Raw genomic sequence first — 21,766 nt, forward strand, 5'->3', positions numbered from 1 at the left:
CAGCTATCAAGAAAGTTGTGGTAATATTTTAAGCCCAAATTAGATTTTGAGCCATGTGTCAACTTCACCAGGAAAAGTCATCTTGAAATACACGAAGAAAATACTCTTTCTACAACGATGCACAATTAGAAACCTTACATTTCCAAAATAAATGCTTTTCTGATCTTGCTAGATCCAAGGTAAACAGGGATTTCTGAAATTTGCATATAACTCCACTACTTTAAATAGAATCAGTAACTTCAACCCTGGCCCTCATCAAAATTATTAGAGGAGTAAGATTGAAATCAATCGAGTGATCTGACCTTTACAAATAAATTTCCATAATTTAGTGAGGTTACTCTCACAATTATAGACTGAATTCAACATAAAAATACACAAACAGCTGTAAAAATGCATAATTAATAATACGGAATAAGGACATTCTCGGTATGTTCTGGGGCCTCTTGAATGGGACGAGGACCGGAGCATGCACGAGGCACAAGTCCTCCTAAAGGGTATTTCCACATCCGACACACAGTGACTGGAAGGCCGCAAGGGCCTTCTCCAACTTCGGATCAAAAGTACTGGGGTTGAAAGGGGTGCGATGCTGAGACAACAGTACAGGATGCTTCGATGTTTTCTGAGAAAGCCCGGGGCTGAGACCCGGCTCACAGGCCCAGCCAAAGGCTCCCTCCCACTGGCTCCCGCCCGAGGCCGTCACCGCCCACGCCCGCGGCCTGGTTGCCTAGCAACGCGGCCCGCCCACAAGCCCTAGCCCGCAGCCAAGGCCAGGGGTCCGATCTACCTCTTTTTTCTTCTGCCCTCCCCCGAGCTGGATGCACAGGAGCAGCAGGAGGAGGAGGAAGGGGAAGCTCCCGGTGGGCAGGTACCGCAGCCGCCGCCCCGCCTGCCTCCGGCGTGAAGGAGCGCCCCTGGCACCCATCGCCGCAGGGCAGTGTCTCCTCCACGCGCGGTAACCGTGTGCGCCCAGCTCCTACCGCGCCGCGCCGGCCAGACCAGCCGCCCGGAGCCTCCTGCCGCGCCCTCCCTCGTGGGTGCTTGCGGCTTCGCGGGGACTACGCGCGGGAGCGCGGAGGAGGAACTGACAGAGCATCCGGTTCGCGGGAGGGGACCTGGGAAGGCGGGATGGGGCAGGAAGTGGGCGTGGCGAGGGAGCCTCCGGCTCTCCAGGGCCCCCTCCCCCCGACCTGGGGAGGCTGTCCTGCCACTGAAGCCAACACTAGTCCTGGGATATGCGAGGGCCTGTGCGTCCCACGCTACCTGGAGCCACGGGCAGACCTGTGTCTCTTTGGATGCTGCAGAAGAGCTTTAAGGAGGACCAAGGACCTGGCCCCTCTTGCCAATAGCATCTCTGTTCCCATTTGGTACCTTTTGAGGGACACAGCTGTGGCTCACATACTGAGCCCTCTGAAGCCCTAAGCTGTTCCTTGCGGGTCCCAAATGAGGGGCCAACCTGCTCCCCACTTTGTTGATGTGTTCCCTCATTCCGTCCGCATTCACAGAGCGCCCCACTGCAGAGCACTGTTAGACACTTGGAATGCAAAAATGAATAGGACTTAATTCCGTTTCGGCTCTCTGAATATTTCAAGAAAAATAGCAACAGACTGTTCATTGAATATTTGATATGGGCCAAGTACTGTTCTAGTGTTTGTAGGTACCCTTTCATTCATTTGTCTCAAGAGTTTTTCACTTGGATCCTGAGTTCATTTGATAGGCTGATGAAGCCAGCTGACCCAGGTTTAAAATAGTACTTCTAAATGCAGACATGAAATACATCCGATTGCAAAGGAATTATAATTAAATACCATTATCAAAATTAAAACAATTCACCTCCTTCTACCTGGTGGTCAACCAAAATTTGTATTTTGGAAATACTGGAAAGCAATGTAGATGTGAGAACCAATATATAACATTCAGATTTCACAGTGTGATTAAGATTGTTCACCAGGCACAGAATTGTGAGACCCTTGGCCAGCTAAGTGGCACTAGGGCTGTAGATAAAGTCTGCAATCATATGTAAACTAGCAATATATCTAATGACAATTTTAATAAATACGGTAATTTTGAAGTAGTAATGTTAACGATATTTTGAAATAGCTGCTACCATTATACTGGCTCATGAAAGTATCTGTCATTTCTACAAGAAACAAAGCCATGTGCACATCTAATACAACCATGTCTTGTTGCCTGTCTTCATGATTGAAAGAAAGATTTTCATGAGAGATTAATAGAAAAAAGATCTTTTTTTTTTTCAATGCAAAGTTCACAGATGCTCTGAAATTTCATGAACTCCAGAGTAACAACTCCTGCTCCACAACTACCTTATCAGATAAATCCTATTATAGCAATTTTCAGATAAAGAACTCAAGGTCAGAAGATCTAACTCAAAGTCATATAACTAGATTCCTGGTCAGGGCACATGCCTGGGTTGAGAACTTGACCCCAGTAGGTGGTGTGCAGGAAGCAGCCAGTTGATGTTTCTCTCTCATTGATGTGTCCATCTTTCTCTCCCTTCCTCTATCTCTAAAAAATCAATAAAACCATATTTTTAAAATAATAAAATAGTCAATCTAGAAAGTAAAATGCTTTTTAGAGTTCTGTGAGCCACTCCAGCAAATCAATTGAACTCAAGGAGAGGGTTGTTATACCCACCAATCTATAGCCAATTGGTCAGAAACAAAAGTGTGAGGATTTATAAGAACTTCAATATCATAAATTGGGGTTCAACAGTTGGATTTCTACAACTTGAGCTCTGAAGCTGTTTCCAAGGCTTAACTTTGCCCTTTTGGGCTCTGAAACCACCTGCAGAAGAAGCAGCTTCCCTGTGCTAATTGTACTGTTTGATAAATTGTACCCACTGTATGGGTGACAAGCAACACCCCCTGTACTGGAACTACTCTACCAAAAGCCATTGTTCTGTGAGCCTGCAAAGAAACTAGGACTTGGATAAGCGCTTAATCATATGTTACCCATTGTTCTTACCACTGAAAGTTCATTTGCCCCCACCAATCAGAAAAGGAATAATATAAGTTTATAACCTCATTTCCCTAGCAGCCCTTCTCTTTAATGATCATCATCTGCAATGTATGCCTTTTTAAATCCCTGCCTCCCCACCCATGACCTCCAGTGTCCTCGGATCATACCGAGGGCTACATTTTCTGATTTGCAAATCATATACTTTCCAAAGTATTCCCCCTAATATTTCCAGTACTCAGCTGGCACCATACATAGTTATTACAATATTATTGACTATATTCCTTATGCTGTATTTTACAACCCCATGATTATTTTGTAGCTGCTAATTTGTACTTTTTATTCCCTTCACCTTTTTCACCCAGCCCTCTAACCCCTCTTCCATCTGGCAACTCTGAGTTTGTTCTCTATCTATGAGTTTTCTTTCTGTTCATTTATTTTGATTTTTATATTCCACATATAAGTGAATTCATATGTATTTGTCTTTCTCTGTCTGACTTATTTCATGTAGCATAATACCCTCTAGGTCCATCCATGTCGTTGCAAATGGTAAGATGTCATTCTTTTATGGCCAAGTAATATTCCTTTGTATGTATGTACCACAAATTCTTTATCCACTTAGGTTGCTTCCATATATTGGCTATTGTAAATAATGATGCAGTGAACATAGTGTTTGTCTACACTAGATATTCCCAGAGTGCACCCATACCAGCCAAGTGGTTCTTTCATATCTGTTACTCTGCAGAACTTCTCAAGCACCAGAAAAAGAGAGGGAGAGGAACAGAAATAGAAAAATAAGAAGTGAGAAGCCAACTTCAGACAAGTATTAAATTATCATTGCAAAAGGGTTAATTATCTTCTATCTGCAAGAAGAGGAGACAAAGTTTAGACATAGGAAAACCCATTTTGACATATACAAGAGAGAGAGAGAGAGTCCTTGACAGTTTTATCAAGCCATGAAATTTAAAAGCCAGGTTGTTTGAACCTTGAAGTATTGAAATGAAATGGAAGAGTAATCTTCCAGTGAAATAAAAGAATCTGTTGTAGACAAGACAATCTCTTCCTACTTGTTTCTTCCCCTTTTGTTTCAAAGGAGTTATCAAGTAAACATCTTGCTAATGTCAAAAGTTCCCCTAGTGGTCACCGCAGTTTTAAATTGTCTCTGGGAAATGTCACCAGTTAGAGGGTAAATATACATTATATTTAATTTTTTATTTTTATTGAATTTATAGAGGTGACTCTGGTTAACAAAATTATACAGGGGTAAGGTGCACAATTCCACCACACATCATCTGTACACTGTACTGTGTGTTCACCACCCCAAGTCAAGTCTCTGTTCCTCACCATTTACCCCCCATACCCTCCTCCACCTGTCCTCACAGAAATCACCACACTCTTGTTCATGTTCATGAGTTTTTTCTCTTTTTCTTTCTTTGATGAATTCTTCCACACACTCCCAGCCCCCAACGCCCCCTTCCCCAACCACTGTCAGCCTGCGCTCTCTCTATGCATCTGTCTCTGCTTTGCTTCTTAGTTCATTTTGTTCATTAGATTCCACATATGAGTGAAGTCATATGGTACTCGTCTCTCTCCAACTGGTGTATAGAACATTAAGGAAACAGGGTTTGGGCCTGGAGGAGGTGCGGTTTCTGATGAAAGTTCCCAGGAAACTTCAGCAATCAGTAAGGCTGGTACTAGTGCAAACTTGTGTCCCTGAAACCTGCCCTGATCAGACACCAGACAAATCTTCCTGACTCTGGGCAGGTGAAACTAAATAAATCATTTCTCACAAGACCGAGGGAAAACTCATTTGGAAATGGTAATCTAAAGCACTTTTACCCAAAGAACACCAGTGAGAATTCCTCCTTCCTCACCACTGACTCAAGGTGGGACTTTCCAGGTCTATTTCTGTCCCCTGCTTATAGACTGTTTCTCCTGTAGACTGGAAACACAGATCATAGAAATAAATACTGCAAGGCCAGAAAACAGTTCACCAAGAAACAATATAAATCCGATCATATGACTAAAAGCTCCCAAGATAATTCATTCCTAAGTGAATGAACAAAACAAAATAAACCCAATGCTGAGCAGTCACAATGGAATATCAATCAGAGCTCAGTTCAGAGCAAAATGAACTTCCCCTCCAAGGCCAGGGTGCCACCTTGAACATATAAACAGAGATCTCAGGAGTCTCCAGTGTGCACACGATTACTAAGCCTAGAGTCCTGCTCCAGTAGTGAAGGTGTCTGCTGAACACGGTGAACCTCCATTTCGGATAATATCCTCCAGCCAAAGAACACACCTGAGGGGAACCAAGACAGGTTCCTTGGCTCACTGATTTAGGATTTAGGCTTGTGTTTAATCTTTTCAGGAAGATTCAAGGAAGCGTGGTTCTGCTCTGAATTGAGAGCCTTCAGAAGCAGGGAAAGTTCTATGGTAGGGTATCTTAATAATTTTTTTCTAGAAGATTAAAAGAGCAAAGTAGAGCTAAATAGAAAATTGATCAAATAAGGAGCAGTCGCTCTATTAGCTGGGAGAGGTGGTGCTCGGTCATATCTGTGTTTGTGTGGTGCTGTTCTTGTCTTTGCTCTGACAGATTGTGGAAGGGAAAGGATTTTGTCTTGGTCACTGTCACAGAGTGGACTTGTCTGATGTTCACATCCTGTGAAGTTTTCAACAGAGGGAGACCAAGGCCTGTTGTTAGAGCCAGATCAGTTCCGAGCTGACTAAAGCCAGGAGTTTATTTGTTCGTTCTCTTCTTGAGCAAAATTATCTCAATTTTCTGATTTAAAACATCATAGGATTCTCACTAGGATTAAAATGAGCAAAACACGTAAGGGAATTATTACAAAGCTCAAAATATATACACTCAATACATAGTTGGTGGTGTTAACGTTGATCATTTACCATCACATTGAAAATATGTCTATTCCCTTCCTGCTGAGGACGGGAACAGGGCTTTGTTTCTCTTGTACCCCTGGCAACGACTTGTACTTTCTACACCAACACTGCACAAAGTAGAGTGTTTGGGAACATGGACTCTGGACTGGGACTCTGTTGTACTTCTTAACTAGCTGTGTGACCTTGGGCAGCTTACATCATTTCTCGGTGCCTCAGTTTCTTTATTTGTAAAAGAAGAAGAATAATAGTACTATGAAGATGAAATACTGAATACATACAGAGTATTTAGAACAGTGCCTAACACATTTTAATGCTATATATTAACTCCCATTGTGTCAGAGGTACTGGATAAATATTTAACTGAATCCAGACATTAGGGTAAATACAGGAGTAAGGGCAAGAGAGAAAATATATTCATAGTTATCTAAGAAACATTATAGATATTCTTCATGTTACCAATGTATTGACATGTCAGACTGTCTCTCTAGCTGCTGTGTGGAGAACACACTACCAAGCAAAGAATGTGAGAAGAGGCTTCAGCCCACATCCTACTGCAGTATATCATAAAATACAAAAGCACACAAAAATTTTCTGAGAACTATTATACAGAGGCTCATGTTGATTATACAGAATTTGGAAACCAAAGGTTGGAAATATTAGGTATTAATATTTAATTCTAGCTGCCTTTACTCATTCCCCTTGACATGTTCACTTGTTAGATGGTATATCTAAGTAATTTTAGTGTTTTCAAACCAGTGGACGTTTTGTTTCGTTTTTTTTTTTTTTTTATTTAATTTTATATTTGTTACAGATGTTTCTCTTTTTTTCCCCATTGACACCGTCCTCCCCATTCCCCCAAACCCGTCCCTGGCTTTGTTGTCCTTGTCCCTTGGTTATGCGTACATGCATATAAGTTCTGTAATTTATCTCTTCCCTCCCCCCACCACATCCTCTTCTAAGGGTTGTCAGTCTGTACCCTACGCCCATGTCTCTGGGTCTACCCTATTCCTCAGACTATTATGTTCATTATATTCCACAAATAGGTGAGATCATGTGGTATTTGTCTATCTCTGTCTGACTTGTTTTGCTTAGGATAATACTTTCCAGGACCCTCCATGTCATCTCAAAGGATAAGAGATCTCTCTTTCTTACAGATGCATAGTACTCCATTGTGTATATGTACCACTGCTTTTTTATCCATTCGTCTACTGATGGACACTTGGGTTGTTTCCAGATCTTAGCTATTGTAAATAGTGCTGCTATGAACATGGGGGTACATATATTCTTTCTGATTGGTGTTTCAGGCTTCTTAGGGTATATTCCTAGAAGTGGGGTCACTGAGTCAAATGGCAATTTAATTTTTAATTTTTTGAGGTAACACCATATTGTTTTCCATAGTGGCTGCACCAGTCTTCATTCCCACCAGCAGTGTACTAGAGTCCCCTTTTCTCCACACCCTCGCCAACACTTGTTGTTTGCTGAATTGTTGATAGCAGACATTTTGACAGGTGTGAGGTGATACCTCATTGTTGTTTTAATTTGCATTTGTCTGATGTTTAAACATGTTGAGCATTTCTTCATATGTCTCTTGGCCATTTGTATGTCCTGTTTGGAGAGGTGTCTATTTAGTTCCTCTGCCCATTTTTTAATTGGGTTCTTTGTCTTTCTTTTGTTGAGTTATATGAACACTGTATATATTTTGGAAATTAACCCCTTATCTGATGTATCACTCGCAATAATACTCTCCCATACAGTGGGTTGCCTTTTGATTTTGATGGCTATTTCTTTTGCTGTGCAGAAGCTTTTGAGTTTGATGTAGTCCCATGTGTTCATTCTCTCCTTTATTTCTGTTGCCTTCAGTGATGTATCAGTGAAAATTCTGCTGCATATGATATCTGAAATTTTGTTGCCTACATTTACTTCTAGGATTTTTATGAATTCATGAGTCACATTAAGTCTTTTATCCATTTTGACTTTATTTTTGGGTATGGTATAAGTTGATGGTTTAGTTTCATTTTTTTTTGCATGTAGCTGTCCAATTTTCCCAACACCATTTATTAAAGAGGCTGTCTTTACCCCATTGTATGCTCTTGAAAACTTTGTTAAATATTAATTGAGCATAATGTCTTGGGTCTATTTCTGGGTTCTCTGTTCTGGTCCACTGGTCTATATGCCTGTTCTTGTGGCAGTATCAGGCTGTTTTAATTACAGTGGCTTTGTAGTATAACCTGATATATGGTATTGTGTTCCCACCTACTTTGTCATTCTTTTTCAAGATTGCTGTGTCTACTTGGGGTATTTTTAGGTTCCGTATGAACTTCTGAAGTATTTGTTCTAGTTCTGTGAAATATGTCATTGGTATATTGATGGGGATTGCACTGAATCTATGCTTTGGGTAATAGGGACATTTTAATGATGCTGATTCTTCCAATCCATGAACAAGGTATGTGCTTCTACTTTTTTATATCTTCCTCTATTTCTTTTTTCAATGTCCTAGAGTTTTCTGTAAAGAGGTCCTTTACTTCTTTGGTGAAGTTTATTCCTATGTATCTTAATTTTTTTGCCACAATTGTAAATGGGATTGTTTTTTCAGTTTCTCTTTCTGTGAGTTCATCATTGGTGTATAAGAATGCCATCGATTTCTGGACATTAATTTTGTATCCTGCTACTTTGCCAAATTCATTTATTAAGTCTAGTAGATTTTTGATGGAGTCTTTAGGGTTTTCTACTTATAATATCATGTCATCTGCAAATGATGACAGTTTTACTTCATCCTTTCCTGTTTAGATCCCTTTTATCTTTTCTTCATGCCTAATTGCTGTGGCTAAGACTTCCAGTACTATGTTAAATAAGAGTGGTGGAAGTGGGCATCCCTGTCTTGTTTTTGTTCTTAAGGGAAATGCTTTTAGTTTCTGCCCATTGAGTATGATGTTGGCTGTAGGTCTTTCATATATGGCCTTTATTATGTCAAGATGTGATCCCTATATTCCCACATTGCTGAGCATTTTTTATCAAAAATGGATGCTGGATTTTGTCAAATGCTTTTTCAGCATCTATTGATATGATCATGTGTTTTTGCTTGTTTGTTTGTTTGTTTGTTTGTTTTTTATCCTCCCCCTAGGACATTTTTCCATTTTTTGTTCAGATAGAGTGGGAGAGAGGGAGAGGAAGAGAGAGAGAGAAAGAGAGAAACATCGACGTGAAAGGGACACTCCGAGTGGCTGCCACCTGCACGACCAACCAGGGCTGGGGACAAACTGCAACCGAGGTACGTGTCCCCAGCGGGAACTGAACCCGAGTCTCCCTGGACCACAGGCTGACACTCCATCCGCTGAGCCAAACTGGCCAGGGCTGATCATGTGGTTTTTATTCTTAATTTTATTTATGTGTTGTATCACATTTATTGACTTGAGAATATCGTACCAGCCTTGCATCCCTGGAATGAATCCCACTTGGTCATGGTGAAAATTTTTTTTGATGTATTGCTGGATCTGATTTGCTAGTATTTTATTCAGGATTTTGGCATCTATGTTCATCAGGAATATTGGCCTGTAGTTTTCTTTCTTTCTAGTGTCTTTTTCTGGTTTTGGAATTAGAATTATGCTGGCCTCATAAAATAAGTATGGATGTCTTCCTTCTTCTTAAATTTTTGGAAATAGTTTGAGGAGAACGGGTGTTCTTTTTTGAATGTTCGGTAAAATTCCCCCATGAAGCCATCTGGGCCTGGGCTTTTGTTTACTGGGAGAGTCTTGATTACCTCTTCAATTTCCTTAGTTATTGGTCTGTTCAAATTTTCTATCTCTTCCTAGTTCAGTTTTGGGACACTGTGTGTTTCTAGAAATTTGTTCATTTCACTTAGATTGTCGAATTTGTTACCATATAAATGTTCATAGTAGTTGTTAACGATCTTTTGTATTTCTGTGGTGTCAGTTGTTACTTCTCCTTTTTCATTTCTGATTTTGGGTATTTGGGTTCTCTCTGTTTCTTGGCGAGTCTAGCTAAAGGTCCATCAATCTTGTTTATCTTTTTGAAAAACCAGCTCTTTGTTTCATTGATCCTTTGAATTGTTTTTTTTGGTCTCTATGTCATTTATTTCTGCTCTGATCTTTACTATTCCTTCCTTCTACTTGCTCTGGGGTTTTGTTTTTATTTGCTTTCTAGTTCTTTAAGTTGTGAGGTTAGATAGTCTATTAGAGATTTTTCTTGTTTTTTTGAGGTAGGCCTGTAGTGCTATGAACTTCCCTCTCAGAACTGTTTTCACTGCATCCCATAGATTTTTTTTTTTTTCTTTTAAAGAGAGAGAAACATTGATGTGAGAGAGACACTTCGACTGGCCGCCACCCACGCAATCCTAACCAGGGCTGGGGACAAACTGCAACTGAGGTACATGCCATTAGCGGGAACCGAACTGGGGACTCTCCAGTCCATGGGCTGATGCTCTCACTGCTGATCAAAACTGTCCAGGGCCATCCCATAGATTTTGTGTTGTTGTGTGTTCATTTTCATTGGTTTCCAGGAATTTTTAAATTTCTTCCTTAATCTCCTTGGTAACCCATTCATTGTTTAATAACATGCTATTTAGCTTCCATGTGTTCAAATGTCTTTGCATGTTCTTGTTGCAATTGATTTCTAGTTGCATGCCAATGTGATCTGAGAAGATGCTTGATATGATTTCAATCTTCTTGAACTTGGAGAACTAACATGTGGTCTATCTTTGAGAATGTTCCATGTGCACTTGAGAAGAATGTGAATTTTGTAGTTTTGGGTTGTAATTCTCTGTAGATATCTATTAAATCCATTTGGTCTAGTGCTTCATTTAGAGTCTCTGTTACTTTGCTAATATTTTTATCTAGATGATCTATCCAGTGATGTCAGCGAGGTGTTGAAGTCCCCTGCTATGATTTTATTGCTGTCGATTTCTCCTTTAAAGTCCTCCAGAAGATTTTTAATATATGTTGGTGCTCTTATATTGGGTGCATATATGTTTATCAAGGTTATATCTTCTTGTTGGATAGATCCTTTCAATATTATGTAGTGGCCTTCTTTGTCTGTAGTTATGGTCTTCATTTTGAAATCTATTTTATCAGATATGAGTATTGCTACCCCAGCTTTTTTTCCTTTCCATTTGCTTGGAAGATTTTTTTCCATCCCTTCATTTTCAACCTATGTGAGTCTTTTGTTGTGAGGTGGGTCTCTTGTAAACAATATATGAGTCATGCTTTCTTATCCAGTCAGCTACTCTGTGTTATTTTATTGGAGCATTCAATCCATTTATATTTAGGGTGATTCGTGATATGTACTTAATTATTTCCATTTTTGTTTAGTGTGGTTATATTTTTCTTTCTATTTCTACTAATTATGGCAGTCCTTTTAACATTGCTTGCAGTGCTGGTTTGGTGCTAATGTATTCTCTTAGCCTTTTTTGTCTGGGAAGTTCTTTATTTGACCTTCTATTTTGAATAATAGCCTTGCTGGGTAGGGTAGTCTTGGATTCAGATCTTTGTTTTTTATGACTTTGATTACTTCGTGCCATTCCCTTCTGGCTGGTAGTGTTTCTGTTGAGAAGTCAGCTGAGAGCCTTATGAGGGTTCCTTTGTAGGTAACCTGTTGCTTCTCTCTTGGTGCTCTTAGGATTCTCTCTTTGTCTTTAATTTTTGGCATTTTAATTACTATGTCTTTGTGTGGACCTGTTTTGTTCTTCTTACTTGGGGCTCTCTGTGCTTCTTGAACATGAATGCCTTCTTCCTTCACCACATTAGGAAAGTTTTCTGTCAGTATTTCTTCAAATATATTCTCTAACCCTTGCTCATTTTCTTCTTCTTCAGGGACTCCTATGATGTGAATATTATTACGTTTCCAGTTGTCTCATGGTTCTCTTAAGCTCTCTTCCTGTTTTTTTGAACTGTTTTTTCCTTTTGGTTTTCTGATTGGTTGAATTTTTCTACACTGTCTTCTAATTCACTGGTCCGGTCCTCAGCTTCCTCTCCTCTGTTCTTTAGACCTTCCAATGTGTTCTTTATTTCTGATATGTCATTCTTCATTTCTTTCTTCTTGGTGGTTTTTAATTTCCAATTGGTTGATTTTCAACATTTCTGTCTTTACTCATGCTGTTGATGTCCTTACTCATGCTGTTGAGCTTCCTCAAGATCATGGCTCTGAATTCTAGCTTTGTTAACTTGGTTAACTGCACCTCATTTATCTCTTCTTTAGTAGAATTCTCTTGTTCTTTCATTTGGCTGTTGTTTCTTTGTTTCACCATTTTGGCTATCTCAGTAGGCTTTGGAGCCTGCTAAATTTTCCCTGTGGGTGTTGGTGTTCTGCTGTTTGTGGCTCCCTCTACTGGGTTTGGATGAGCATGGGAGGACTCATGTTAAACACCACTGTCACGTCTTACTTTCCTGGGCAGAGTTGCAAGCCCAGGAATGGTTCAGTTATCCTCTAGCTTTTTGCTGGAGGCTATTATTAGTGGTTACATGAAGAGCCTTGGGTTCTCAGTTGAATGAAAAACTCCAGCAGGAGATCAGTGTAAGGGGATTTCTTGAGGGTGGGGCAGATGGTGGTTGTTAATGAGCCTCAATTTGCATTTCAATAGCCCACAGGTGGTGTTGAATCTCAGAGAGAGGGGCCATGGCCTCTCCCTAGAGCCCTGGGAAGGAGCAAGATGGCCACAGTCCTGCATGACTGCAACTCAGCAAAAGCTCTGTGTCCCCTCCAAATCCTGAGTGTCCCCACACAGTTCCAGTCCAATCCTCCTTCTCTCTGCTTGAACCCAATATGAGTGACTGTGGCTATTTTAGCATCTGTCCTGGCTCTGTGTTGTTGAGCCACTTGGGACTTTAACCCCGAGGGGCTGCTCACAGCTAAGGCCGCTGCTGTCTGTGGGCTGCCAGCCCCCCCCCCCCCACACACACACACCTTGCAATCCTACCAGGATCAGTTCATTGTCCCTGGTTATATGGTCCTGTCCTGCTGCTTTTCTGTTGCTTTTTCCCGATGACTTGTATTTTAGTTGTAATTTCAGTTTGGTCCTGGGAGATGGTCTGTGTAGCTTCCACACACTGCAATATCATTTTGGAATCAACCATTGGATATTTAATAAAGATATATGAAAAGAGTGTTTCCTAGAAATATTCCAGAATACATAGTTATTTTGTATATTATTTTAAAAGTGTATCTTAATAAATGCCTAAATAACTGAAACCTTGAATTACTATGTTTATATAATCAACAGGAATTAAATTATTTCTATAGCTCTGGCCAGCTGCTCAGCAGTTAGAAAGAGCATCAGCCCATGGATCAAAGAGTTGAGGGTTCAATTGCGGTCAAGGACATGTACCCTGGTTGCAGTTCATCCCCGGTCTGGTCGGGGTCATGCAGGAGGCAACCAGTCAATGTGTCTCTCTCACATCAATGTTTCTCTCTCTTTCCCTCCCTGCCACTCTATCTGAAGATAAATAGAAAAATATTTTTGGGTGAGGATTAAAAAAAAAATTATTTTTATAAATATCATTACATCTCAACCTAAAACCACTTCCATAGCATTAAATTAAAACATTCTTTTTTATTCATATAATTTAGTAGTATTGATGACAAAATCCTTTGCATATGATCTTTTCATTACTGTTTGATTTCTATTCTAGAATTTTTATCAAAGTCAATTTAAATTAATATTTAAAACAGTGTAGAGGAATAATCTAGAAAAGATTTGTGAAATGGAATCATAGTACTAAACAGCATACACCTGTGTAATTCCATTTTAGAATGTATGTTTGTGTTTGGGTTGTTTTCAGCATTACCCAGCATGTGATTTGATTGTGTTGAACACTTGGTTATCTCATCCAGTATTCCTCTTATTTGTTCAACGCATTCCATGTACCTGGAGATGTCAGCAGAACATATGTTAGGGTCAAAAAGATCATTTCAGAGAATTGTTCCTTGGTTGACCGAGGGGGAGAAGGGGAAGGGCATTATTTGCTTAAATTCTTGTATAGTAGATGCAATAAGGTCAAAGTCCGAAGTCTGGCCACTTTTTGGCAGAATGCAGCAGGGTTTTCTAGACACACTAAGAACATTCGATTTATCTTAATGAAATGATATAGAGGGAAGGTAGGGATGTGGACAAATGATGGACGCTATTTAATTCAAGCAATCTGTAGCAATTTCTCTAAAAAAGAAAAAGATTCCAAGAGGGTCACAGGAGTGAGTAACGTATCTCTGAGATTCTGGAAGTAATTGAAGAAGTGTTCTACAGAGCCAAGAAAACACTGGGAAGGAAACTATGCAGCCAGGTGAGCAGAAGAGATAATTTTGCTATCCTTATTACGCCAAACAAATTGTCTGAACTTGGACAGATGTGAGTTTGCTGCAGAATACTTAACAGTGTTATTTTGATGTCTGGTTCTCATGGCTTTAAAATGCTGTAATTTGTTAGGATACAAATAAATAACTTTTTTTTTTTTTTACTTCCTTTCAATTATCTCTTCTTATGATTAAATTAAATTTTTTAAATTAATGAGTAAACTATATTTTTTACTTCCTCTTAATCATCTCTTCTTATGATTAAATTAAACTTTTAAAATTAATGAGTAAACTATATACTGAATATCCAAATACATAACTTTCATCCTAATTTATTTCTTAAACTCACCAAATAAGGTATCCTATATGCTTGTATTCTTATGTCGATATTTTATTTACTCAATAAATGTTCCATTTTCAAGGAAAAAAATGATGGGTAGTTTGTTTGTTTCTAAACACCACAAATACTGAGCTGAGTAGTATGAATGGCTTTTTTTTCTCTTCATATTAACAAAAATATTGCCCTAAATTTATAACCAGTCGTTAAGTTTTATTGGTAGACTATTATAACATAGGCCATTGGTTTCCTGCAAGAGTTCATCATATGTTCCAGGAACTAAATTAGTTATTAAGAAATATTTCCCCCTGGCCGGTTTGACTCAGTGGTTAGAGCATCAGCCCACAGACCAAAGAGTTGTGGGTCTGATTTCGGTCAAGGGCATCATACCTCAGTAGCAGTTTGTCCCCAGCCCTGGTCGGGGTCCTGCGGAAGGCAAACAGTCAATTTGTCCCTCTCACGTCAATGTTTCTCTTTTTCTCTCTCCCCCTCCCTCCCACTCTATCTGAAGATAAATAGAAAAATGTCCTTGGGCGAGGATTAAAAAAAACCCACAAAATATATCAAAGAATATTTCTCTGGGCTAAAAGTAGGACTGACCAAGAAGCTCTAAAGTTAAGTACCACAACGTATTAGTCAATGAGGTTTAATCTACAGTGATTTTATTACTAAACATTATTTTATTCATTAAAATAATATATACGTTACTATAGGGTACAAGAAGGGGAATGTATAAAGAATATTCTTTAAATGAGTGAAAAAGCATTTGAGGTCAGGGACTTATTTTCCCCGGTGATCCTGAAGCTGTCCTCTGTGGTGCAGAGAGAGCTGTCCAACTGCCAACACAGCCGCTTCTTAACACAGGCTCCTCCTGGTGGAGGAACTCAGTGGCCTGGCATGATGGACTTGGAGAGTTCATCGGGTATTCAAATGAATTTAAATGTTTTCAGAGACTTTGCTTATGAATTCACACAATTAAAAATTCTAATATGATAAATATACCGAATATTTAAGTTATACCAAATATCATTTAGTAGTTATGATTCAAAAGCCTCTTCAACATCAAATGGTGATTTATCATCATTATTAGTATTTTAGCTTTACTTCTAATCCCTTCTGTGTGCTTCGATTCCCTTAATGCTACCCATGACTCAGGCTTCAAACACTCACACTCTAGCCCTGGTCCTTATCATTTTATCCATGGACTCCTACGATAACACTTCTGCTCTTTCCCTCTACGTAGAATCTAATCCACCTCCAAGATAAATGTCCCTGGAGCAGTATTACATTTATGTCATCCACCTGCTTGAAAACCTTCACTGACTCCCTAAAATCAATATGATTAAATTTCAACTCCCCAGTCCTGGGTCCCAGCCTTTGTCCAGTATAGCCAAACAGACCCCATTTCCCTACCCCCACACTCTGTGTCTTGCCCACTGTCTTTGCTCTTTCTGGCTCCCTGACTTAGAAGAGGCCCTTTCCAGTCTACAGTGCTCAAATCCCCGTTTATCACGTATAACCCAATGCAAGTTCCTGTTTCCAAGAAGTCTTCCCAGAATCCTCCAGTCCACCATGAGCAGTCTTTCTGAATTCTTTGCTTAGTCCTATCATTAGACCATTAGAGGTAATGTTGCAGCAGTTCTCAAGTTTTTTGAACACAGACACCTTTATACTCTTGAAAATTATTGAGGACCCAAAGATCTTTTGTTTATGTGGGCTGTATATATAAATATTTGCCATATTATAAATTAAAACTGAGGAAAAAATTTTGTTGCTAATTCTCACCTGAGGATATTTTTCCTTTGATTTTTAAGACAGAGTGGAAGAGAGGGAGGAAGAGAGAGAGAAACATCGATGTGAGAGAGACACATAGATTGGTTGCCTCCTCCCATGACCCTGACTGGGGCTGGGGATAGAACCTGCAACCCAGGTATGTGCGGTTGACCAGGAATTGAACCCAAGGTCCATGTGCCAATGCTCTAACTACTGAGCAAAACCAGCCAGGGCAAAACTGAGGACACATTTTACACAATTTATTTAAAATAATTTATTTAAAATTGCTTGTTAACATAAATAACATTTTTATTTTTAAAAATTTTAGTGAAGCCCTGGCTGGTTTGGTTCAGCGGTTAGAGCGTCGGCCTGCGGTCCAGAGAGACCCGGGTTCGGTTCCCGCTAAGGGCGCGTACCTCGGTTGCAGTTTGTCCCCGGCCCTGGTTGGTTGTGCAGGTGGCAGCCACTCGATGTGTTCCTTTCACATCGATGTTTCTCTCTCTCTCTGTTCCTCTCTCTCCCTCCCACTCTATCTGTACAAAAAATGGAAAAATGTCCTCGGGTGAGGATAAAAAATAAATAAATAAATAAATAAAAATTTTAGTGAAGAGTGACTTTTTAAAACATTTCTTAAATATTTTTATTGATTTTTAGAAGGAGCAAGGGTGAGGGAGATAGAGAAACATCAATGTGACAGCAAAACATCAATTGGCTGCCTCATGCACATTCTCCACTGTGCAAACCAGGTATGTGCCCTGACCAGGAATCAAACCAGCAACCTTTTGGTGCACAGGACCACACCCAACCAACTGAGCCACACTGGCCAGGGCCTTTTTTTTTTTTTTTTTTTTTTTACATTTTTACCAATCTTAGTTAATGTCAAACTTAATGGGAGACAGCTGTATTCTCATACTGCTTTTACATTTAATCTTTTGTGATATCACACATGGTATAATTTCCGGAAAACTTCATTGTACACTTGTGAGAGAATGATAGTGAAAATAGTTTACCATGGAATAAACCCTGGGTTTGGGAATCTAAAAGTGAGTGTGTTTGGTCTATTGATATCTTCATCTAATTATAAAAAATAAAATAAACAGGGAAGTCACATATGGTCACAAATTGTTCAAGCACAAATTACTCTCTTTGTGGCTTTAATTCTCAAATAAACTCTCTCCCAATACTGATACTGGGTATCACTTCCAGAATGCCTATTCTTAATTTAAGGGAAAAAATATATATGTATATATACTGAATATGATTTTATTGATTTTTTAGAGAGAGGAAAGGATTGATAGAAACATTGATGTGGGAGGGAAACATCAATCGGCTGCCTCCTGCACCCCCCCTACTGGGGATGGAGCCCACAACCTGGGCATGTGCCCTGACTGGGAATCACGCTGGGACCTCTCAGTCCATGGGACGACATTCCATCCACTGAACCACACCAGTTGGGCAGAAAATATATTTAAAAAGTTTTTTTTTTCTTTATTGATTTTAGAGAGAAAGGAAGGGAGAGGGAGAGAAAGATAGAAACATCGATGAGAGAGAACATCAATTGGCCACCTCCTGCATGCCCCCACTGGGGATTGGGTCCACAACCTGCGCATATGTCCTGACTGGAAATCGAACTGGCGACCTCTTGGTGCATGGGTCAACACTCAAGCACTGAGCCACACTGGCCAGACAAAAAATATATTTTTTAAATATCAGCATAAGCAAAAGCCACTGAGTTTACATCAATGTACAACACTATTTTCGTTATAAGTCCATAATATATTCCAAATTCAAAAGTAAATGATCTTAGGAATTACTAAGTCACACCTAACTATAATTAAATCTATTAATTGTCTCAACTGTTCACTGTTATACATCTCGATAGTTGTAGATTTATTAAAAGATATTATAAATAGTAAATAGGCCTACTCTTTTTAAAAATGAAAATTAACCTCTATTTAATATTACTACTTTCAAGAAGGCAAAATTAAGTATTTGGTATGATCACAGCACTTAACATACACAAAGGAAGAAGTGATTCTATTTCCCTGGCCAGTGTGGCTCAGTTGACTGAGCTTAGTCCCATGCACCAAAAGGTCACAGGCTCGATCTTCAGTAGGGGGCGTGCAAGAGGCGGCCGATGGATGTTTCTTTCCCATGGATGTCTCTTTCTCTCCCTCCTTCTCCTTCTCCCTCTCTCTCTAAAATCAGTAAAAACATATTTTTAAAAAAGAATCCTATTAAAGTGTTAGGATTGTGGACTAGTTTACTCCTCTACTAAAAATATATTTTAATATGTTTTTTAAGTCAATTATTTGGGAAGTTGGCAATGCATTTATTATTTAATAAAAAATTACCTAGCATGCTATTATAGGGAACATGGCACATTAATGTGTAGTCTTAGGATTTAAAGTAAGTAAAATAAATAATCTTAGTCCTCAAAAAGCTTACATAGTTTTTTGGAAGACAAAGTTGGCACTCATGAAAGTTAGTTACATAAGCAGTATGTAATGATACAGGAGATGCAGGCTCTGCTTTGGCAATCACTTTCATCATTTTGCTGCAGATATTGGCTTAGATTCTTTCTCTTCCAACAAAATTATAAGGACAGGCATCTTGTCTTTATCCATTTCTACATCTTCTAGGCCTATCACATAGTAAAAGCTACTGTTATTTTTAAAAAATGAATTATAGCATTTGTGGGCAATGTCCTGTGAGTAGAGAAAATAATAAGTTGCAGGCTGGAACTGGGTAGGTAAAGAGAAATATGAATGCATGATCAAAATTTTGGAGAGGTAAACCTATGAGTCTTCATCATTTATAAATCCCTATACTTTTAGGTCCATGCAATAAAAATATTGTTATATAATGCAGAGGAAGGGATGTTTCATGGCATCCTGTAGGACTCTTTTGATTACATAGGAAATATAGATTGATATCATTTATATAACAAGTAGCTAAGAGTAGCCAAAAATCTTTTCAGAAGTATATTAGGCACTGGGCCAAGAGGTTTGCATGAAATATTTCATTTGCAAATGAGGCGATGAAGGCTTTCAGAGGTGTAATATCTTGCTCAAGGTCGTGATGTTGTTAAGTGGTACAGCTGGAAGTACAATCCAATTTAACTGCAGCATTAATCTTAGTCATCGTGATGTCAAAGATATTTAAACATATCTATCTACTTGCAAAATCAGGAATCCATATTGACAGAGACCATATCTTATTCTCTTTTATCTCTTTTTTGGTGTCTCCCTATGCCTTGCAGAAAGGAAGTGTTTGTTGAATTTGAATTCATCTAAAACACGATTAACAAAGATATGTGACTTGAGGAAAATTAGGACATAAAAGAATAGTAGGATAAGAGGTAAAGAAAGGATAAAATCTAAGAATCCACTGTCTAAGTCTAACTAGGTGTGCTGGGAAGGGGGGGGGGGGCTCAGAAACACCATCAGCGAAGTGGCCATTGTTAAGATCTACCTGTGAGCACATAGTCTCCTAACTCTTTTATTCATAGGTACCCCACTTTCTTTATATAGGTATATCAAGAGTTATAGTTTCTATAACCACATGCCAAGGCTATTTTATTTCATATTGGATAGGACAGCCAAAGAACAAGAGAAGTTTTATGTGTAAGAATATTTAAAAATAGAATAAGCATCCAGCTGCCTTTGATGGTAGATGCCAACCTTTCTACAACTGTATCACTAGTGAGTCTATATAGCTTCAAGGTGCTATAATTTATGAATAATAAACTAATTAAAATCCTGTACATGTGCAACATAGGAAAGAACTACGAAAAATGATACTTATATAAATATACTTCTGAGATAAATACCAAAAGATATTTCAAGGCCCTGGCCAGGTAGCTCAGTTGGTTCGAGTGTCATTGCGATAAGCCAAGATTGCGGGTTTGAGCTCAGGGCAGGCCACATACAGGAAGCAACCAATGCATTCATAAACAAGTAGAACAAGAAGTCGATGTTCTCTCTCTCTCTCTCTCTCTCTCTCTCTCTCTCTCACACACACACACACACACAAATCATTTAAAAAAATAGATATTTCATCTTTTCTTATGGCTGAGTAGTATTCCAATATATATATATGTACCACATCTTCTTATCCAGTCCTCTATGAAATAATGCCATTTGCAACAACATGGATGGACCTTGAGAATACTATGCTAAGTGAAATAAGTCAGAAAAAACTAAGAATCATTTATGACTTCACTCATATGTGTGATATAAAACTGAAACTCATAGACACAGACAACAGTAGGGAGATTACCAGAGGGAAGGGGATAAGGGGCTAGTATAGGGTAAAGGGGGCCAAATATATGGTGAAGGAAGACGATTTGACTTTGGGTGGTGGGCACACAATGCAATATACAGACCATATATAATACAAGTGCACACTTGAAACCTATATGATCTTATTAACCAATGTCATCCCAATAAATTTAATTAAAAATTATGAAACAATAACAACAAAAAGATATTAATGTCTTTATAATACTTATTAAGTTTTCATTATGATTTTATCTCCAAAGAGAGTTTTAAATCTATCCTAAAATTAGCCAAATAAGATAATAAAATGCAATCATCATTCTTGCAATCATGACTCTTCCATCATGCTCCACCAGTTTAATTAAAGGATGGGTGATAAATCTTATGTCAGCAGACGTGTATATGAGAGTGAGCTGAGAGCCAATCAGTGAGCCAAAGTACAGAACCACACAACACTGTTGTAATAATGTCTTTGCTGTATAAGCAAATGCTATTTTATGTCTTATTTGCATACAGAGATTTCATTTGTTGATTCAATTTTAGAAGAGTCTTGTGTTCTGGGCATAATTTAATAAACAACTTCAAATAGAGAAGAGAGGACAATGTAATTTAGATTGATTCTATTTTTATTTTTAAGATGGAATTATTTCTTCATATTTAAATACAAACGTGAGCATAAAACTTGTGTTTAATTTTATGAAAAAGGTGACAGATTATTACAATTGATAACATACTCTTTAAAGTAGGTACTAACAGTACTCTTAAATAAACCCTTAGTAACACAAAGCTGCTTTTAGCGCTATATTTTTCTCTCAAAATTCAAATGCACTGCCATGACTGGTTACCATTACTATAACTATGTAGTTTATTTAATGTGTCTTTGCAAGTCTACATAAGAAAAGAGAAAGACATAAATATAATGAAAAATGAGAGTATCTTTTGATAAGAAGTGACTTCATGATATACTGATCCAATTCAATTAAAAAGAATATTCTTCTGTATAATACATATGTGCATGTATACATGTACTCACAATACCATATATATTAGATATAATGATCTATGTATTAATATAGTCTAATAATGTAATTATATGAATATATATTTATATTATATATATAATTATTTTCTCCATTACAGAGAACAAATAAAGATTTGAAAGAGGCCTGATTACATTAAAATGTTTTTTCTATTTTTTATTTAA

General features: G+C 38.5%; 1 protein-coding gene across 2 annotated transcripts in view; it reads right to left on the reverse strand.

The window, feature by feature from the left end:
* The window catches only part of TUSC3 (tumor suppressor candidate 3), a 132,192-nt gene extending 131,070 nt beyond the window's left edge, over positions 1-1,122 (reverse strand). The window contains exon 1 of one of the 2 annotated variants that reach the window (XM_036250007.1): positions 785-1,122. In XM_036250007.1, the coding sequence (XP_036105900.1) occupies positions 785-922 (138 nt within the window). In that variant the 5' untranslated portion in view covers positions 923-1,122. The remainder of the gene's footprint in view (positions 1-784) is intronic. The other variant, XM_036250008.1, reaches the window with a different exon arrangement.
* Positions 1,123-21,766: the final 20,644 nt, after the last annotated feature.

The sequence above is a fragment of the Molossus molossus genome, unplaced genomic scaffold (genome assembly GCF_014108415.1).
Source record: "Molossus molossus isolate mMolMol1 unplaced genomic scaffold, mMolMol1.p scaffold_m16_p_9, whole genome shotgun sequence".
In the NCBI taxonomy this organism is placed as follows: Eukaryota; Metazoa; Chordata; class Mammalia; order Chiroptera; family Molossidae; genus Molossus; species Molossus molossus.